At 36.3% G+C, this 20,405-nt stretch overlaps 1 protein-coding gene across 1 annotated transcript; it reads left to right on the top strand.

Annotated features, from left to right (window-relative positions):
• The first annotated feature begins 585 nt into the window (after positions 1-585).
• On the top strand, positions 586-19,966 carry LOC145773678 (uncharacterized). Its single transcript, XM_082584818.1, has 8 exons — positions 586-843; positions 4,645-4,868; positions 5,909-5,983; positions 6,479-6,546; positions 6,911-7,456; positions 7,975-8,058; positions 10,451-10,609; positions 18,075-19,966. Exons 1-5 carry the CDS (start codon positions 721-723, stop codon positions 7,003-7,005), a joined length of 585 nt encoding a protein of 194 aa, XP_082440944.1. The 5' UTR covers positions 586-720; the 3' UTR covers positions 7,006-7,456; positions 7,975-8,058; positions 10,451-10,609; positions 18,075-19,966.
• Positions 19,967-20,405: the final 439 nt, after the last annotated feature.

A 20,405-nucleotide genomic window follows, 5' to 3' on the forward strand; every position in this document is an offset into this window, starting at 1 on the left:
CTCCACATCAATTTTATTTACAGCTTTCACTCCAGCTCCTTTTGAAAATGCAAAGGGCTGCAGCTTCCAAGCTACACAAAATTGGAAAAGCTCAAGACCTTGCTTCTTCGGCCTCCACAAAGGATTTTACTTTCCATAGCTACATTTCATGTGATGGCTCTAACACACTAAAAAATTTATGACTGATATTGATGTCACTCTTGTCGGCGTCAATATGGCTTGTTTTCATTATGTCTTATTTTTCAAGCTGTGGCTATATTTACACTATATAATGTAATAATAGCCTCAATAATGTTGCCAGATAAGGAATTCTGCCTTAATTTGAGAAAAGTTTAAAGCTGTTAAAAACAAAAACTTGCATTTGGAAATTTTTGTTAGTCCTGGCCAAGATCAAAACCCTAATCTTAACTCTAACCCGTACCTTAACTCTTCCTAACTTTATAATCCTAACTCTGGCAACACCTGATTGTAACCATGGCATTAAGTGTCGAAAAATAGCCACTTTCTATTTTTATAGGCATTACAATAGGAATTACATACATATATACGGGCCATATAGAGCCATATAGGCCTATAGGTTACATTACATACATTACAATAGGAATTAAACTAATTGCACATGAAATATTTGTGTGAGTTTTAACCTTTCTGGCTTAATTTGAAGTGGATTTGGCTTTTCAATTTTGGTCTTGGCAAGATACTGTACTGAGGTTGGAGGCAATGTTGAGTGAGAAAGCTATGACAAAAATTATGAAAAAGAAGACACTTTCAGATTTTGACAACTTTTGTTTGGTCTGTTTTGACAATAGTGTATACAAAAAACTCATTGGACTGGTTTGTTTGGTAAGTAGCCTACTTTGTACGGTTTGAAAGAATTTATTTTCATGTTTATAGAACTAGAAGTATCAATTTATAACATAATACCTAAGAAGTGGCTATATCTACGGCGTTAAAGATATGATATAGCCATTTTATGCCAAAAAGTTTATATATACCATATCTATGTCTCTCTGATTAATCTCAGGGCAACACTAAAAGGTGAAAACGTAGAAATAAGCCGGGCGTGAAATGACGTATTGTCCGCAGAAATAGCGCTTTAACACCGATGTAGAAAACGCGTAAATACGATCTTGGATTCCTAAACAGGAAAAAAGCGGAAATGCAATTTGTAACAACAACTCAATACCGAACATTTTCTTATGTTGAAATATCATTGAAAGATATTGTTTAGAAGCAATTGTGAGGTCATTAAATACTTTGACTGTTTTAATTCCACAGTTATTGAAGTAAATTTCGAAATTTAATGGAATTTATTGAAATAGAAAAAAGGCGGAAATGCGATTTTTAGCCACAACTCAATATCGAACATTTTCTTATGTTGAAATATCATTGAGTTATCGCTATGTTAAACAATATGGACGCCAAGATCGTTTTTTCGTGTTTTCTACATCGGTTTACAAAATATTGGTTTACATCCCCAAGTTTGACAATTGCTGCAGCGTATGACTTAGAAATGTGGAACACTCTCAAAAATGCCATTCAGCCCACCTCTAAAAGAAGCAACTTAGGCGGCCTGGACCTTTTCCTTGAAATGGCTGTTACTGCACGCACGAAACTCAACCTTCACCTGTGGTACTTCATTGAGCGCCACGTTGTGTTTGCTTTTGCAAGTGATCGTGTGAGCATATCCACCAAGGTCCGAATGTGGCAAAAGATGCAAACATTTCAATCAAGTTCTGAGAGAGCCGTTATTGGTAAAGACTTAGTTCAAATGCATTTCTAAACTCCACTCGCTTGCCGGACTTGATCGAACCAGACTCTTTTGACCTTATTAGAATTTTTTTCAAGTTTGAATGTCTGACTCATGAAAGTCCCAGATCTTGGCACCATATCGTTGACTTGAGGTAAACCAAATGGTGTTATGTCCAAAATCATCAAACTGAGATAAACGTAAAAAAACATTTATTTTTTTGAATGTTTTTGATATCTCAAATGGATCAAACACCAATGCCACATACTTACAACTATACCATGCTCTCCTTGGTTTGCACACAACTAGATGTTTTTCAAAATTGTGTGGCACCCCCCATTTTTTACACGGTCCCTTTTTTTGAACATAGCCCAGTGAGGTTCTCAAAGTAACAACCGGTTGTAAAACACAAACTGGACATAGCCCGTTACACTGCCAGGATTGGATTTGATGTGGTGCTTTTGAAAGAGCATGGCATTGTTTGCAATCATGTAGTCATCTGCAAATGGAGTTTTGTAGCCTAGATTTCAACAATTCGTATACGGTATGTGGTGAAGAGCTGGTGCCTTCAAACAGACTATCATATATTGTATGGTAGCATATCACTTTTTGGCAAAAAGCGATTTCTTTTTGGAGTTTGCAACTGAGAAAGCAAACTGAATCCACGTTGTACGGTTGCGTTCTCTGCATTAAAAGTCAGCAAAGCATTAGCAATAGCTGCCAAACTTGGCCAGTGTATGCCACGCTTCGTAGCTATTGTTAAAGCTTTCCACCAATTGTCACCTGGTTCGCAATCAATAATGTTAACAATTCAAGCATAGACATTGTGTATTGTGATTTGTAGGGTGCTTTGACTGCTTTCTAATCCTTTGTGATTATAAGTGGCAAAGTACTTTATTCACAAGACCGCTTGCGTAAAGTTTTCTCGGAACTTCATGGCTGACAAATGCTTTCCCACCTGCTGCTATAGCATTGAAGGATGGCACAGAGGGTTCATGTTCCAGGTATCTGCAAATCATCCAGATATTTGGAAGTTCATATCTGCAATCAAGCGAGAGCAAAACCTAAATGAGGTTCGCATTGAACAGTATGTCAGTGGCCAGGCAGGACCCACTCCAAAGAAGAAGTACAAGGACAGTGCAGAAAGACTAACTAGAGTCGTCCGAACTTGGCGTCAAGATTTTCAAGATGATGAAATTTGTGATTACTTGCGTGGAATTGCACACAATACTTCATACTAAACTTGACTCGTGGGCAATTTGTACGAAGTTACTCAAAGTAGTATTGGTAGTGTAAGCAAAGAATTGCTAAACACAGACAATTGTTGTATTCCAATAAATAACAAAAAATACGCTTTTTCATTGTGCTTATTTCTTTGTGTTGTCGTAACTTGGTTATTCAGGAAAATTTGCATTACGCACCTTCATCGGAAATTGCAAGACAAACCTTGCTGTTGCGAAAAATTGTTCACGAACAGTTCACCTATCACCTGTTTACGAACAATTCACCTATACGAAGAATTGATGTATACGAAGAATTGCTTTACGAAGAATTGCTTTACAAAGAATTGATTTTACAAACAATTGTTTACGAACAATTGTTTACGAACAATTGCTTTACGAACAACTGTTTACGAACAATTCACCTATAACCGTCTACTACAGTAATAAGCAAAAATGCACAGGGTTTGCCTTATTTGCATGGAAAATTCATGTTTTGTTTAACTCAACTGCTTTTTCGATTTCCATTGAGGTGTCGAGCTGGGCGATTTCTGCTGTAGTAAAATGCTACGATTCTTGCTGTTTTTGTATTTTGTACTTTCTGTCTCACCAAAAGCGATGGCGGCAATGTGGTTTCGAAGTATGTAATTTCCTGGCCTCGAAATTCGTTTTTGTTGACGGCGGATAAACGTGTCCGGTCTGCGGTCTGCAGCTATCTCGGCGGACAAATTAAGTCTCACGGCAGACACATTAGTTTTAGCGTAGATCGTCATGCTTAATCACTTCATCTTGATAATTCTTCGCCATTTGAGAACTATAGCTACCGGTACTGTTTAGAAGGTTTTTTAAAATTTCAGCAAAATCACTCTAAAAGGCCTTCATCAGACCTCCAACGACGTGCGCTTGAAGAGTCTAAGCGCCGTGTAGCTGCTTAATATGCGCATAACTGATAAACTTCCACCGAACGAGATCGTGTAGCTTCTTGCGTCACAATGCTCTGGGCACCACTCGGAAAACTTCTACAAATCTACACTAACACTACTATTTTCTGTTGTGCAAACTTTCACTAGGCTTTTTTCTTAAGGTTTATTTTTGCGTGCCATGTGAGCGAAAGTGAATTTTCCTGGGCCTTTTCTTTTTTGCTGTAATAGCCTATTCATATAATTTAATTTTGTAACCAACCTTGCCTTATCAATGTTACTTGAGATCAAAGCCAGACATTGTGACGTAAGACTTGAACTAAGTTCCGCGACCCACGTGATTCATTAGTGTAGTAGACTGTAGAAGTACCATTCTCCCACCGATTCTTAACGAAGAATTCACCTTTGTTCCGCTGATTCAATGATATTCTCGCATACATCTCTGATATTCTCGCAACAATGGTTCGTGCTATGCAATGACAATTTGTATCGCTAGTTCCTGTGTTATTTCTCGGCGGACAAATATGACCGATCTAGATGGTACTTCCAGCAGACATCAAATGCTGTGACAGCAGATGTGTCCGCTGTGAATTTCGAGGCCTGATAATAAATGTATTCGGTACACAAAAATTCGTCAACGCGACTGAGACGAATTTGTCAGGAATTGTGCATCATCAAACATGGTAATCCTAATATATCATGCAAATTATGTTAAATATCATAATTTGTAAAAACATATTTTAAATGTTTTTAGCTCATTTTTTTTGTACCAACAACAATGTCCACTACATCAAGTTATGTGGACTGCTTCATGCTGACTTCATCAAATGCACACAAAGATGATCACTTAGTGAATCCGTGTCCATTGGCAGAGCAAAATGCAATAGGTCACAGCATGGCTTACTCATACGATGAAAATGGATGTCCTTATCTATGTTGTCGATGCCCTAAAGGGTTGTTTCAAGTTAAGCCATGCATGTAAGTAAATTTCATGTTTCCCATGTGTACTCTTACATAGAAAACTAGTAGTTGGGAAATACCATGATATACTACAAGGACTACAAGTAAAGCAATGTTAAACCAAAAGTTTGTTTAAGAGCAATCCTTGCATTTTGTTTCAGCGGTTTCTAGCACCTCTAAACGCAACAAAATTGAACTCAATTAAATGAAGTCCTTCTAATGTTACATCATAGATCTACATCCTACATGTTATACTATTATAATCATAACGACCTGACATTACAGTATTACAGTGCTGGTAATAAGAACTGCAGATATAACAAGTCCTACAGGACTTTTTAACTTTAATCACTATGGTAGATATAAAATTTAAGTCTTATCCACCACCAGAAAATTTGGTAAAACCTAATTGTAATTCTATGCCATAGGAAATATACTGTACTGGAAAATATGCTATCATGTAGCCCATAAACTGAGATGGTAATATTACATCACAATGATTAATTATTCTAATGAAATTTGAAATCTGGTGACATGTTTATGATACAGCAACCCTTAAAATCTCTGAATTCTTTTAACTGAGAGAAACTTGTAGAAATTGAGTGAGTTCAATCTGTTGTGACTTCTGCAACTGAGATTAGGTCATTCTCGTGAATTGTATGACCATTGTAAATAGTTGGCACATAATATCATGCTAGAACGTACGGAATGGCCCGTTTCGGTGAATCTGATTCGGTGAGTCTAATTCGGTGAGTCCGATTCGGTGAGTCCGATCCCTATTCGGTAATTTTTTCAATTTTTTTTTTTTTAATTATCGGGTACCGTAGCCTAATTATCATTGCCGTTTTAGGGTTAGGGGTTAAGGGTTAGAGGTTAGGAACTCACCGAATAGTAGCAGACCCTAGAACGTATGTAGTTAAAAAGCTACAAATTAATACGCTTTGAACTGGGCTATGCATAGTGATTGTTGGTAATAAATGCTAAAAGTGTGCAGTTGTATATATTGGTTTAACTGTTGTTTGTTAAATGTCTGTGTAATTGTCTGCATACTTTTCCAGAAAAGGGGATTACAACACTACAATGTGCCAGGATTCTACACCATATTTACCAACTACGAGAACGTGGAAGAAAAGGTGAGCATAACATGTGAGACTCATAAACTGCAATCTTCTTTTTGAAAGCCTCAAGACTTGAATCAACGTATACTTCTTGTTTTCATAATTTATTTGGTCCACCAAGACATAAACCATGTTTTGGTAGAAGCAAGAATTTATTATGCCGTTTTGTCACATTCATGAATATGTCAACAACAACATGTTTAGCAGATTCTGATTTTACAAATGATTTTTGGCAAGACCACGATAGCTGTTCAACTTGTATCATTCATACAGGATTATTTTTGTTATGAAGGAGGATGTTTAATGACGTAAAGATCACTATATCATAAATAATGTTTTAGGTCATTTGACTGGACCATTTGTACAACTACAAGGAAGTTCACATTACAGCTATTTTCTATCTTTAGATGTTTATTATCGCTTAGGCTCAGGAGCGTCATCTGATTTTATGTGTTGATGTATCTGTGGCTATGTTTTTACTGATATGATATAGTGCATGTTTGTGTTTAGCGAAACTGAGACATCAAATATAATCTCCATTGCATCAACAACCTTACCAAATGAACCAAAGAAATCAGGTAAGATAATAGAGCTGTGATGTATTGAGTTTTTAATTGGTACTTGGTAGCCTACCGTATGCTAAATGGTTTCGAGTTCGACAATGGTTTATTTACACTTTTTTGAAGGGAATTAACATCACACATCCAAGGGATACTGCTATTTATGGATATTGAATATACATACAGTCACACTGAATGCAAGTATCGCATTGTGGATTACCGGTATAATATTCATTGTGTAATGAATGACACTGTTTGATTTGATAAAAATGCCAAAAATGAAAAAAAATGCATTTTTTTAGAAATGAAATGCACTAAAATAGGGTGATTCATGGGTCTCTACGGTTCGACCATAGTAACATCTTGGAAAATGCCTTTTCAGAACTCTCACCCAAACTGTTAATCATTGTCGTGTTGGCCATCATTGGTGGAATTGTAGTTGGATGTGTGTGGCGTCGTTGCAAAAACGTAAGATGAAGTTTTGTGGAGCGTATTATAGGTCGTGAGATTGCAAAGTAAACCTTCAAAGATACGCTTTCTTCACCTGCTTGGACTCACAGTAATAAAACATTATCTTCCGATTGATTTGTTAATTGCAAAGTTACGTCGGTCTTATTTGCAGCAATGGGATTGGAAGTGTTGAGCGGTTTATTGTTTGTGTATACTGTATGATATATCAATGATGCAGAAGAATCTCTTTTATAGCTCAGTCTGGCTTACATGACCGAACTACAATCAATTTTGTGAGTTTATTGAAGAATGTTTCATCAATATAAATTAACGGCAGGTAATGTAGTTTTCTTATTAACTAGTCATTACTTATACAACCCATATTAACACAATAAAAAGCCTTTTGATCAATTGGTTGCGTTTAACGTATTTCTTTTATTTTTCATGTTTCAAAAACGCCGCCATCGTCACAGCCTCTGTAAGTTTGTATATATATCAGCTTTACTGTATTGGTTCATGATCTTTAGAGCTTGCAAACGAAATCGGTGGTTTTGGTGCTACAGAGTTTCTTTTTTTGCCATTTGGCAATTTCGATGAATTGAGAATTTGTTTTACTTTTGAGAAGAATCTGGTTAATACATCCACACTTCACAGTCTATATTATATAATTACCTAGTTATTACATTCAAAATACTTAAACATGTTTTTTCTATTCAATATTCATTATATTATATGCTATTCCAAAAACCTCAGTTGATACATCTTATCACCAGTTAACACAACCACTTGTGAATGCCATACAGATAAATTGTGTAGGTGCGTACATGATCCGATCCCCTATTGGGTCATTTGTTTTTCGTGTATTGAGTGAGTTTGTTTCAAATTTCGTGTAATTGATTAATGTCCAACGCTTACCAGATTTTAACTGCTACGAAAAAAATGTTGAATTTTTTTCTTTCACCACGTTTTTGCATCATCATGACGTTATTTTCGCAGAAGAAAATGCTCGCGGGAGCAGCCATCGGGTGGAGATAATCTGGAACATCCTGCAACTGAATTAACTTCTTTTAGGCGCTCTGGGTGAGACTTTGTTTTAATTTAGGGAAAAGAATTTTTGTTGTTTTTGACTCATCTTTAGTTTATCAGTGTCATCAGTAAATGGGTACAAATAGTTTTTTTTTAAGCGTTTAACGTGATGTTGCAAGTTGTTTTTTATACAGTTATAACATAACAGTTATAACAATCGTGTTATAATTTTTACTTCTCATTAACGAAATACAGCTGTTAAAAGTTAAACTTATCAGAAAGAAAAAACAGCACAGTGATCAATACTTCTGACCAGCGTAAGACTCAACATCATACCAAAGAATGCAAGAAGGTGGCTGCATTAAACGTCTTTAAAGAGATCACATGGGGTAGCATATACAATTAGGCAGAGTACGAAAAACTAATTGATTAAAATACACGGAGTGATTTTTTTTGTCAAGTGTTAAAAATAAACAAAAATATGTCAAATCTGGTTACGTTCCTCCGCGTTGTGTGCTTAATGCTTATGGTACTTTTAAAGTATAGTCAAGTGGGGTAAAAAAAAACACTTAGGCTACCATCTCACATCTAAAATGAGTAGATATTCACTCAAATGTTTTAGTGTCTGTTTAAGTAGTCTCTGGTGATTACTTTGAGGGGTAGAGGAAAAAGATTGGATTTAACAAAGAAGAGATATGTTAAATAGAGTAAATATGGCCAGTGAAGGGTGCAAAAAAAAGGTTCGGAAGAGTTTATTAAACGTTTTTGCTAAATTTTAGTGATAGGTAGTATGAATGTTTTAATGTTATATTGTGAGTACTATGTTGTGAGGCTACTAGATGCAACAAAGACTGGGGCCTCTAAATGTTTGTGTAAATTATTATTGTGGTGTTTTTTTACCCCAATAAAATTTGTTGATTTGGGGTTAAAAAAAACAGTGCATTTCATGGAATGTTTTGGCTTTGTATTGGTGTTATGTCAACTGCCAAGCAGTAAATCACCAAAAAATACAAATACAAACTTCTGGATGCATCAGTGCCAATGTATGCAAGAGTTATGCACAATCAATTGATGTTTGTTGGAATTGGGGGTCCGAGGTTAAGGTTAGTGTTGCGGGTTAGTCGATCAATAGCGCAAATTGAGAGTACAGAGTGATCCATTGATCAATAGTGCACAACACATACAATCATACATACACAAACTGTTGTTTTATTTCCTGTCTGGTGTTTTTTAGTTGTGTGTTTATTTACAAACTGCTGGTTGATTTTTTAGGATTCACAATCCGCGAAATTTAATCGCCCACTCGCATGTTCAAACTAGAGCTTTAGATAAAATTCAGGATGGCGTGCATAAGTATACTAGACACAAATTTTTGTCTTTCTGCTGTTTTTATTACAGAAATGAGACTTTGCGATTTCACAATGTGTATTTAATAGAAATTGTATACAAAAATTGTGGGCAAAATCGTTTACATCATCATCATGACCCATCCGGTCGGTTTCGACTATGGGTTCAGCATCTCTCACAGTTTTTGATATATAATATGAGTTACACAAAGCTTCTTTCCTCTGGTGGAGAATCCTTTACACTACGTATGAAATCAATAGCAAAACATATGAAATCAATATTATAATAATAAAGAAGAAGAAGCTGCTATACTAACAGGTGTTTTTTTTACCCCGTGAAAATTTTTTTTTACCCCAAAGCTGGGGTAAAAAAAAATTCAGGTATTTTGTGCATACTTGTCAAACCAGTTAATGGATTTAAAAAATTTCTTTGGGGGATGATAGGCATACATGGTCTGTATATTGTGACCAACTTTAGTGGTCATACTTGATAAGCTATAAAATCTAGGACAACCTTTCTGAAAAAGTTTTTTTTTTACCCCACTTGACTATATCTAATAAAGTTGACATCCCGTAAGCTGATTGTTGTACTTATATTCATTGCTTGAAAAGTATTTTAACAAGTTTTTTTTTATCAGTTTTTAAGATTTTTTGTGTTATTCTTTGTTTGGACTGAATATAATTCAATGAGCGTGCCATGGGATTTGTATGTAAGCTGTCCTTGAATGTGAACTGCAAATTTCTGGGTGCACCGCTATGTTTTCTTATTATGCTCTGACTTATTCGCACTAGATGTTACGCCAAAAAAAACAACAGATATGGTGTTTTTTTAAAGTAATGTTATTCCACCTGGAATCGAACCCAAGCCAAAAGCACAAGTAGTAAAAGATGATTAGATGTGGAATAAATATGTACTTAGGTCCTTTTATATACTTCGGTCCTTGAAAATAAAAATACTACAAATACAGCCGGGGCGACAATTATAAAGCACTCGTTGGTGAATGCCAAGTAAAAAGACGCAATGTTTCACCTTACTGAGCCAAATTCACCTCTAAGCATTCTGGAAGCACAGCAAAAGTAACTGTTGATTATTTGTATAGTGAAGAGCAAACTACGGAACATGACCAGCCAAATAGTGATACGGTTCCTTCCTCTGCAATGAATTTCCCAGAAGCTAAAGAAGAAGCTAAAGAAGCAATAAATCTTGCTAAAGCATCATCATCTAGCGAAGAAACTAATGACGCTCAGTGATTCTGAAGGTATATATTGAAAAAAATAAAATGTAGAAAAAAATCCACTGTTCTTGTGTAAAAAAACAAATTTTACAGCATAATGGGCCCCAATGGTGTCAAGTAATACCAACAAAACGTTTCAACGGTGCCCTTGTCTTTGGACATCCCTGTTCTAAATTGGTAGCCGCTTTAGTTTTTAGACCGCCATTTTACGTCGTACAACATGCGTGTAACCAGTGCTGTGTTAAGGGGAGGGCCAAGGGGGGCCCGGCACCCGGGCCCACCATCTCAGGGGGCCTACAAATAATAATAGTTTTTGTGTTTCAGTAGTTTTTTTTGAGGTGCTAAAGTTCACTGCGTGTAGGGGAAGTGTGGGACCTATGGAACGCCGGGACCTATGGGACACCAGATTTGCTTCCAAACCAAAAGTGGATTTTAAAAAATATTTATATTTGGAAACACCGTTTTGACATGTAAGCAGAAATCAACTTCGAAAATTCTGGAAAAGGCTGTTTTGAAAGACGCAAACGCTTTTTTATGTTTTTGAGCTTGAAAATGTACCTTTGAGGTCTAACTTTGTAAGAATTCTTCAGGAGTTTAGGGCAAGCAGGACTCTTTGCGCAGAATCTCCGATGAAACCATTTATTTAAACAATAGGATAGACAAGAATGCAGCACAGTAAAGTGCATCATTTCAAACTTACAACCAGTTATCTAAACATCATGGCTATGTGGGACGGGGACCTATGGAACACTGTTTCACATAGGTGTTCCATAGGTAAGGGGCGCTATCATTATTCTGGCTGGATTTGTCATTTAAATGGTAAAAAACTAAGAAAGAGACAGTGCGGTTTTAAATAAGCTCTGCATGCAGTCGTTGCCGAAATGTTACTGTTCAATGTGAACCCTATTACCCAAAATTTGTTAGTGGCAACACTGTTCAATATAGAATGTTCGTTGCATAGTGTTTCTACTGAAAACTTCGGAATAAGGAATTCACTTTGAAAGGTGATATCTTGGAAATGCCTGCACTTCAGTAAGAAAGTTTAAATTTGGAGGGGTAGAGTTTTTAGGTTTTTAATATTTTTAGTAGCCTAACAACTTTACCACGTGACTTTATTTTGTGGGTTTCATTTTTTGTTATATTTCTGTGTAGGCTATTCGTTTTTTTCGATTGGTGTTGAATGTTTCCGTGGTGCTTTGTTAAAAATCTAGATTTTGCTTGACAATGAGCAGTGCTTTTAGCTCTAATGCAATAGCGCTCCATAGGTCCCATCGGGTGTTCCATTGGTCCCATAGGGGTGGGACCAATGGAACATTTCGCAAAATTTTTGTTTTTTCTCGTAACAAGCTAACCAATCAACATATTTTTATTTCGCTTTATCATAAATTAAAACCACCCACCAGCAAAATATAATCCAAAATTTAGGTTGTTTGAAGTTAAAATACAAAAGTTATGACCATTTCAAAAAAAGTGTTCCATAGGTCCCACACTTCCCCTACTTGTCCATTAAAAAGATGATTTAGGTCTTATTAAACTAAAACATCTCAAACTTGGGCCCTTACTACACTGAAACATCTCTAAAAACACCATTACTATCTTAAAAGAAAGGTAAAATGCGATAACGTTAGTAACATGATCTGCAGGAATGTATTTAACATATAACAGGTGGGATGCAATTGAATATGTGAATTCAAAAAGGGCCCAATTGCCACAAAGTGTTTTTTCACAACCGTTTTAATTATTTTGGTCATTTACTTTTGTGGTGAAACTTTGATAATGATTATATTGTTAAACATACTGGTAAGAAGCATATCATTTAGAAGATATTGAAAGAAATCGGAAAGCACAAATAGTGAAATGAAAAAAAAAACTGGAGGACCCTTTCAAATTCACATATTAAATTTCTTTTCGTTGAAAGAAATCGGAATGCACAAAAGTGAAATGAAAACAAATGGCGATGGGCCCTTTGTGAATTCACATTTAATTTCACAGACTATTCAATTTATTTTCATCAATAAAAGTGTTTTGTTTTGAAAAATTGTTTGGTGTAGCCAAAATAGCATTCTGATAGTTTAATTACCGTATCATTTCATTTTTAACATTTACATACAATACCGTAATTATAAATATCCTTGACTAGTGATGTCATGAGCAGGAAAAACCTGTCCGCTACCGCACTGCAATGTCTTCCCGTACACTGCAACGCAAAACATCTCAAAATGTCACACTGTCCCTGCACCACAAAAAGAAGAGTGCACTTGCGCAAGGGCACATCAAATGCAAGGGAAGCTATTAAATGAAAGCAAATTTTGGAAAAAATTTAGGGCCTATTTAGGCAATTGTGTAACTTGCAGCACTTATTATCCACCTATGATAGCTCATCTGAGTTGCCTTTTATTGAATGCTGCGTCCCCTTAGAAACGCTCTTCTGTATTTACTTTTTCTGAATATTAGCACATGAAATTGCTCTTATTTTCAAATACCTTATAGGCCTGGCATATCACATGTTGTACGGTAGCCTTCTGAAATTGCTTTGATCCAAACAAAAATTATTCTTATCACAAGTGACCTGTTTATTCTTGCCACTAACCTAGGCTACCATTCCTAAAAGCTTTAATTAACTTGAATGCCTGCATAAAATAATGAAAGCTTTGCTTTGAAATGAAATAATGTTGAATAAAAATAATTGAACACCTGATCCTCAAAACGTTTTACTGTATACTGTTTTTGTTTACAGATTACAATCACAATGTTTTTACCTTGGTTGACAGAACAAGTAGTGTTGCCAGATAAACCATAGACATGGTGAAAAACAATAATGTTACCAGATGACCAAATCTGAATGAACATTAATAATTTCTACAGTTTTGGTTTCATCCTCAGTTTTTATCTGCACAGTAGCTACCGCACGGCAAAAATCAGTCAAAATTCCCCGTGGTATGGTGGTATTATCGCGTTGTAATCATACTTCATTGGCAAAATTTTTTTTATTAGAAATTGTTAGGAATGGTAGAAGTAGGTTAACTGTGATAAGATTTGATATTTGGTATTCCACTGTCTCTAGAAATTGTTAACACTTTTATGATATCTTTCAATCCGAGCAAAGGTGTAGCTAAGAAATGATAGACCTGTGTTTGCGTTTACTTACACTTGTGTTGTTTTCTAAACTGGTGAGAAAGTTAATTGAAGTGAACCATATTTCCATATAGAGCAGGAGTTACATGGCTTTAATTACATTTTCATTAGGAATTTCAGCAACGACCTTTCTAAATGTATTTTTGAACGTAGAATCCAAAAATCGAGTGCTTACAAGCCGAAAACTGGACATTTTTGAGATATTTGCATTTTTGGGCTAGCAAGAGAATGACGTCAAAGCATTACAACAGGTGTAAGCGATTACATCTTTTTCTTGCCACTGCGTTCAGGAAAAAACATGTAGAGTCGTTCTTAGAGCAGATGAAGGACAATGTGAATAGACATGCTATCATCACAGCAATGCTTCGAAACAGAATACAATATACATATTGAAGATGTAGAGAAATCAAATGCCTTTAAAGGTCTTATGAATGATTATGAGAAGTTCTGTGACGACACACGGAACGGGAACCATTGCGGTACAGCCCAGTTCTGGTTTCTTTACATCAATCTTGTACAGCGATTTTTACTTATGAACAGAGCTGTAAAGACGAATGATATTGAGCTCTTCACTTATGTCTGAAAACAATAATCCCTGTGTTTTTGCATGCAACAAGCCAAACTATTCCAGACACATGCTACTGTACTTCCTGAAACTGTTGAACATGGACTACACACACCCTGGCATACGTGATCAGCTGTAAAAAGGAGCCTTCTCTGTGAGGTTGTCTGGACATTCCTTCTCTAGATTAGGCTACCTGTTGATCAAGCGGTAGAGATGACTGTAAATGTGGATGCTGCATCCAGGATGACTGGTATAAGTGCGTTCACCCAGAGTTTTCCTTCCCACCGAAGATGGAATGTCACGAGGTATGCAAGTAGTCAAGTGATAAATTATGCGATGGAGAAGGCTGGTATAAAACATTATGAAACTGCTTACCAGGAATCAAAACCCTACAGAATAAAAATAGACCATGCTGATTTCAGGAAGATTGGTGAAACTATCGATTCGACCATGAATCCATTTCAACATGTTGAACAAAGCAATCACTTGATCAAGATCTATCGTCTGGAAAACCAGCTCCAAATGAGATCAGAAATGATCTCTTGAACACAATTAGCAAAGGTTCTGAATGACAACAGGAGTTCCTTGATGAAATAGAAGATCCAGCTCGAACTGAAAAGTCCATCAAGAGAAGGAAAGTTAGAAATTTCGCTAGCAGTTCGGCAGCAGTGGCCGAGTAATTCAGCAGCAGTGGCTGAGTGGTTAGCGCGTTGGGCTCGCAGTCGAGAGCCTGCATGTTCGACTCCAGCCACCCGCACTTGCTGTTGTTTCTCTTGGCAAGAAACTTTACGATCATTGCCTAGTGATCGATTTCGAGTAATGGGTAGTACCAAATTTAAGTCATAAGTAGAGTGGACAATCGGAAACAGACATTGCCGTCGGCTGCAGCGTGGGTCAGGTGTACGTCGGAAGGCGTACACCGATGCATAGCGCTCAAGTCGGCTTTCCCGCAATGCAGGATAAAGATATGACAAACAAACAAGCTAGCAATGTAACAAAGGTTTTCGGCACTACAAAAGATAAGAAAGTGGTAGAGCTGAAATGTTCCAGAGACATGTTTGGTAGACTTCTTCACTTGTCCTGCAAAAAAAGGTTGACTTAAGAAAAGTCCTGTCTCACCCACTGTCAGTAGTTCCCCTTAGTCTATGCAATGTAGATGGAAGTATGACTACAACCAACAAGTCCAAATTGGCTAATCATCTTGAGTCACTTGCGACGGCAGCTAATGAACCATTGAATACGGGAAGCGATGTAAGTATTTTTGATGGCATGTTCTTGATCAGAATGATTACGAACCTTCCTTCTACTTATGGTGGAATTGCCAAAGCTCTCTTAACTATGATTTATAAAGCTACTAGCGAAAAAGTGCACTTTGTATGTGACGATTATACTAAGAACACAATCAAAGACTCGGCTCATGAAATTCGGGGGGACACCGACACTGTCATCAGCATTACTAGTCCTAGCCAAAAAAGACCTAAAAACTTTGCAAAGTGCCTATCCTCATCACAGTTCAAAGATTTTTTCCTTGCTTTCTTGTTTTATGAGTGGCAGTCAAATCTTATGCTGAAGTAATCGGGAACAAGAAAGTAATTGTGGCTACGGGAAAAAAAGTGCTATGAATTTAGTGTGCAAAGTGACAATCTTGTAATAAGACAGAACTGCTGTTTATATGACTGCGAACACAATGAAGCGGACACAAGGATGGTGCATCACATCTTTCAGCTCTACAAAAGTAGTAACAATCCTCTGCGAGTGAATGTGCGTTATAATGACACAGATGTAATTATCATTCTCTTGCATTATTGCAGCGATGTGGACCGGCAAACAAAAGTTTTATTAGAAATGGGTCATGCTTACAACAATACTCGGCGTATTGTTAACATCAGAAGCATGATGGAGGAGCTCAGTGAAATTAATGGCTTATTCTGTACAGCTTTGCCAGGATACCATGCCATCACAGGGCGTGATCACAATTCCTGTTTCTTTGGCAAAGGAAAAACTAGACCACTCTTAATTGCATTAAAGTACCCTTAATTCCTTCAAGCACTGGCAGATTTAGGCAGTTCCATCAGTGTTAGCTCTGCCACGGAAGCTGCTCTCGAAGAGTTTGTAGGCTATGTGCAACATACGGGAAAAGGCAACTTCGTGACGTCAATGAAGCCCGCAGAGTTATATTTGAAACGAAGTTTACGCCAATACGTGGTGAGCGGCCTCTGCAAAAGGTAAAAGGTTTGGAACCTACAGCAATGCCTCCTTGCAGGGCAGCGTTTATCCAGCACGTTAAGCGAGCAAATTTTATTGCAAGGATGTGGAAACTTGCAAATGAATTCAAGCCTGTGACAGAGTCACCCTTAGACCACGGGTGGAAAGAGGATAATAGCGGCAAGATAGTGCCAAATTGGTTTGAAGGCTCTTAGCTGCCGGATTCTCTGGAAGTAGACCAATATAACAATGACAGTGACTACAAGCATTCAAATTTATCTGACGATTCAGATGACAGTGAAAGTCAGAATGATAATTTTAATATTATCTAACTAAATCTTGTGTTTCAGATTGTATTTTTTTACAGTTTCATATTTGAAGAACACAAAAACTGTTACAGTTACTCAAAAACCATGACAGATAACCTTTTGTCTTGGCAGAATTTGACCAATTTCACTTTTAAACTAAGAAGCTGTCTTAATTCTACGACAAATTGGCAAAAGAAAAAATTAGAAAATAAAAAGGAAGTAGCCCACAAACATTAAAATTTGCTAATATCTCAAAAATGTCCAGTTTGCGGCGTGTAAGCACTCGATTTTTGGATTCTACGCCCAAAAATACATCTAAAAAGTTCTTCCTTAAATTTCCTAATGAAAATGTAAATAAACTCGTATAACTCCTGGACTAATATAGGTGCAGTAAAAATATACACAACACTATAGGCCTAGGTCTGCTTGACGATAGAGGGCCCAAAATTATTCTGGCCCCGGGGCCCACAAAGGGTTTAACACAGCACTGCGTGTAACACTGTAACTGCTATATCACAAAGTGGAATTTGTTAGAATTTTGTAAATGCAACAGAAATTCGTTAAAAACTAGAAGTGAACATTGCCATTTTGTTTCGTTTGAGCCCATAATCATATTCCTTGCATGTACGGTTTGAAAGTTCATGTTTTGGTTACCACGGACAGTGGGGCATGCGGTGGCTGATTGTCTGAAAAAAATTGAAGCAACCCATATTTTTCTTGTTATTTATATATTTACTAGGATTTGAAAACTACTCTTTTTAAAGCAAAAAATAAAAAAGCTGCTTAATCTTACTCTGCTACATAGGATTTACAACTTTTTTTGTGAAATTTTGCGTTTTTCTGGTGAAAGCTTCGCGTTTGGCTTTCAAGCGGACCGCCTTGATAAGTAACTTTGTTTTTGCTTAACATTGAGCATTATTTTGATTTTTTTTAATAACTCTAAGTTGATGTACTTCCAGCTTCTAAAAATTCTGCTATGTATTTCCATTGCTGTCCTATCACAGAATGGTTGAAGATTTAGATTAAGTAGGCAGGAAGTCAAAGAAGCCAATCTTTGTGTCCACCTTCCATCATGTTATTGTGCCCTGCCAAAGAAGCAGCTTTATGCTCTAGTGGTGTTGGACCGGCTTTGGCTGCTCAGTGGGTGAAGTAACGCAACATTTCGCCAATGTTGCTAAAAGGAAACCCCATTTGACATTTTGTTGCACTTGTGATCAGATAGCTGTCGTGCCATTGTTATGTCAACATTTTTACTTCATTGTATTGCTACTTGCAGGCAAAACCCAGACGATTCACGAGGATTTTCGGAATCTTGAAAGAAATCTGCAACCCTGAATGTTTGGAGAAACTGGAGGCAATGGATAATTTCTGTGGGACTGATAAAAATGTCTGGAAAACTGGTTTTGTATACTCATACTCAAGAAAAAGTTAGACGACATTTCCTAAACATTTGTATTATTTTGCATCAATGTCCACACTGTGACGGGATCCATACTTCCCGACTGTTTTGCTTCTTTTATAAAAATTATTTTTAGGTTGATTGTGTGTCGGTGGACGGTTTAAAATTATGCAATTTTTTTTACTTTTTGTATCAATATTTTTCAAATTAGGAGGAAAAAGTTTTGTTCCATCTAAATGGTTGCTTTAGCAATTACATCGTTTTCAGTAAAGGTCAACACTTACTGTTTTGTACCTCTAAAAAAATCCTGTGTTTTTTACACTAAAGTTTTTCAATTAATGCAAACATTTTAAAATTGTCTGTATTGTTTTCTCTAAACATTATGAAGAAAGTTTACACTTTAAGCATTGATTGCTGGTATTTCTGGATGATCAGTATTATCCCTGTATTAATTCTCCCCCTCCCAGTATTGACTTTTTGCTTTGAAGTAGTGTCTTTACCGAATGCTTGGGTTGGGTTAAACTACACGCGTAGTTTTGCTGAGATGTGAGGATGTAGTTGTGATAAACTGCAATACATAGCCTACTGTATCTTGAATTGTTCATATTTTGCCGAGCAAAGTATAACTTATGCTTTGTTTTAAGTTAGAGTTTTCGTACAGTATACTTTGTTGTATTAACATATAAATCCGCGCAACATGGTACTGTATGATCAAATTAAAAAAGAATAAAATCGACCGTTGTTCGGCTTTCGGAAAGTGTCTGCGAATTAAACTGAACATACAATGTGTTCATTTCGTGAACTGAGGAGCACAGTTCGACATTAGACAACATGAATGATGGCGAGGTTTATGCAGCATATCATATCAGCACAGCATATCCTATTGTTACCAAAGCAAAAAATGATAGTGGTATAATTACGACGTCCATTCTTTAAAACGCAGTTGTAATTTAAAAAGCGAAAAAAAGACAAATATTCAAGTTAATGCACGTTTCCAAATAATTTTGTCTACTCTACATTTTAAATCCTTTCGAAAGTTTGCATTTTTTTTTTTAACTAAAAGTCCTTTTTTATTGCTGATGGTGTGTTAAATTAATTTGTGGTAACTGCTTCTAATACAACTAAATAAAATATCTGCCAAAGCTTACAGCATCGGTTGTAAATGCAATTCTGATCAAATAAGATTTTAACATATTCTTTGTACCTTTTACGATGTTTTTTTTTACCATTTAACCTTTATTATGCAAAAAAACTTCGGTTTAAATGAACCCTTTTTCTAAAATTGTTATTTGTGTTACGTAATGTTGATCTGTGATCCATTCAAAAATGTTTGATCTTCAGAATGGCAAACTTTGTATTTGTTGCTGGTAGTACATTGGCCAATTACTACATCACCAGTACATTGGGACGCGTTGATTTTTCAAGCTTTTACCTAAGATTTTAGGTGCTGAATAACTTAAGTTTTGGTTTTTCTAAGTCAGTATCACAATGTCCATAGCTGTAAGAGTCGTTGTTACTTTTAATTGTGTTCCTTCTTCTCTCTGACATGAAGGCACTTGCTGTATTCTCTGCCGCCATTCTTGTATTAACTATTCACTTAGCCTTAAATATGTATAGTTTTTTCAAGTTTTTGAAAGAGCTTGTAACTAGGTTTTGATGCGAAATAGTCAATTCACCCTCATTGAAAGATGTTTTGATATTTTTCCTGCAATTTTCGTGTTATGCAATCCATATTTTTATTCTATTAATGAAATAATAAAGTAGCTTATGAGCAAACTATGAGCTTGATGAGGTCGACAAGTTGTTGTCAGAGAATCGCAAAAAATATCTATAAGATAAAAAACGTTTTTGATTGAGCAAAACCGCAATGAAAAAGGTATGGAAAGTTTGTATTGATGGAACTCCAACTTTGTTGGGTTCAATCAATCAATCGAGCAAAGAACAAGCTACTTAATTGTGTTGACAGATATGCACTTGCTAGCAAAACCTTACCAATCTCTCTTCAAAATGTATTAGACTCAAGGATAAAGATTGTCAACTGCATTAAATCTGGAAGTCTCAACAAGCCTCTATTTAAATAACCCTGCGAGGACATAAATTCGGTACATTGAGTTCTATTTTACACACCTGTGCTTTGGCCATCCAAGGTAAACATTCTAAGCCTTACACTTTCGGCACATTCTTCACTAAAAACTTGCTTTTAAAAAA

This window comes from Aplidium turbinatum, chromosome 1 (genome assembly GCF_918807975.1).
Source record: "Aplidium turbinatum chromosome 1, kaAplTurb1.1, whole genome shotgun sequence".
In the NCBI taxonomy this organism is placed as follows: domain Eukaryota; kingdom Metazoa; phylum Chordata; class Ascidiacea; order Aplousobranchia; family Polyclinidae; genus Aplidium; species Aplidium turbinatum.

Bases quoted from the DNA above. Each gene is read 5' to 3' on its own strand.
- LOC145773678 (XM_082584818.1), top strand. From the start codon at position 721: ATGTTGAGTGAGAAAGCTATGACAAAAATTATGAAAAAGAAGACACTT. The intron at 4,869-5,908 runs GTAAGTAAATTT...ATACTTTTCCAG, and splicing joins TTTCAAGTTAAGCCATGCAT to AAAAGGGGATTACAACACTA. The intron at 5,984-6,478 runs GTGAGCATAACA...GTTTGTGTTTAG, and splicing joins ACGAGAACGTGGAAGAAAAG to CGAAACTGAGACATCAAATA.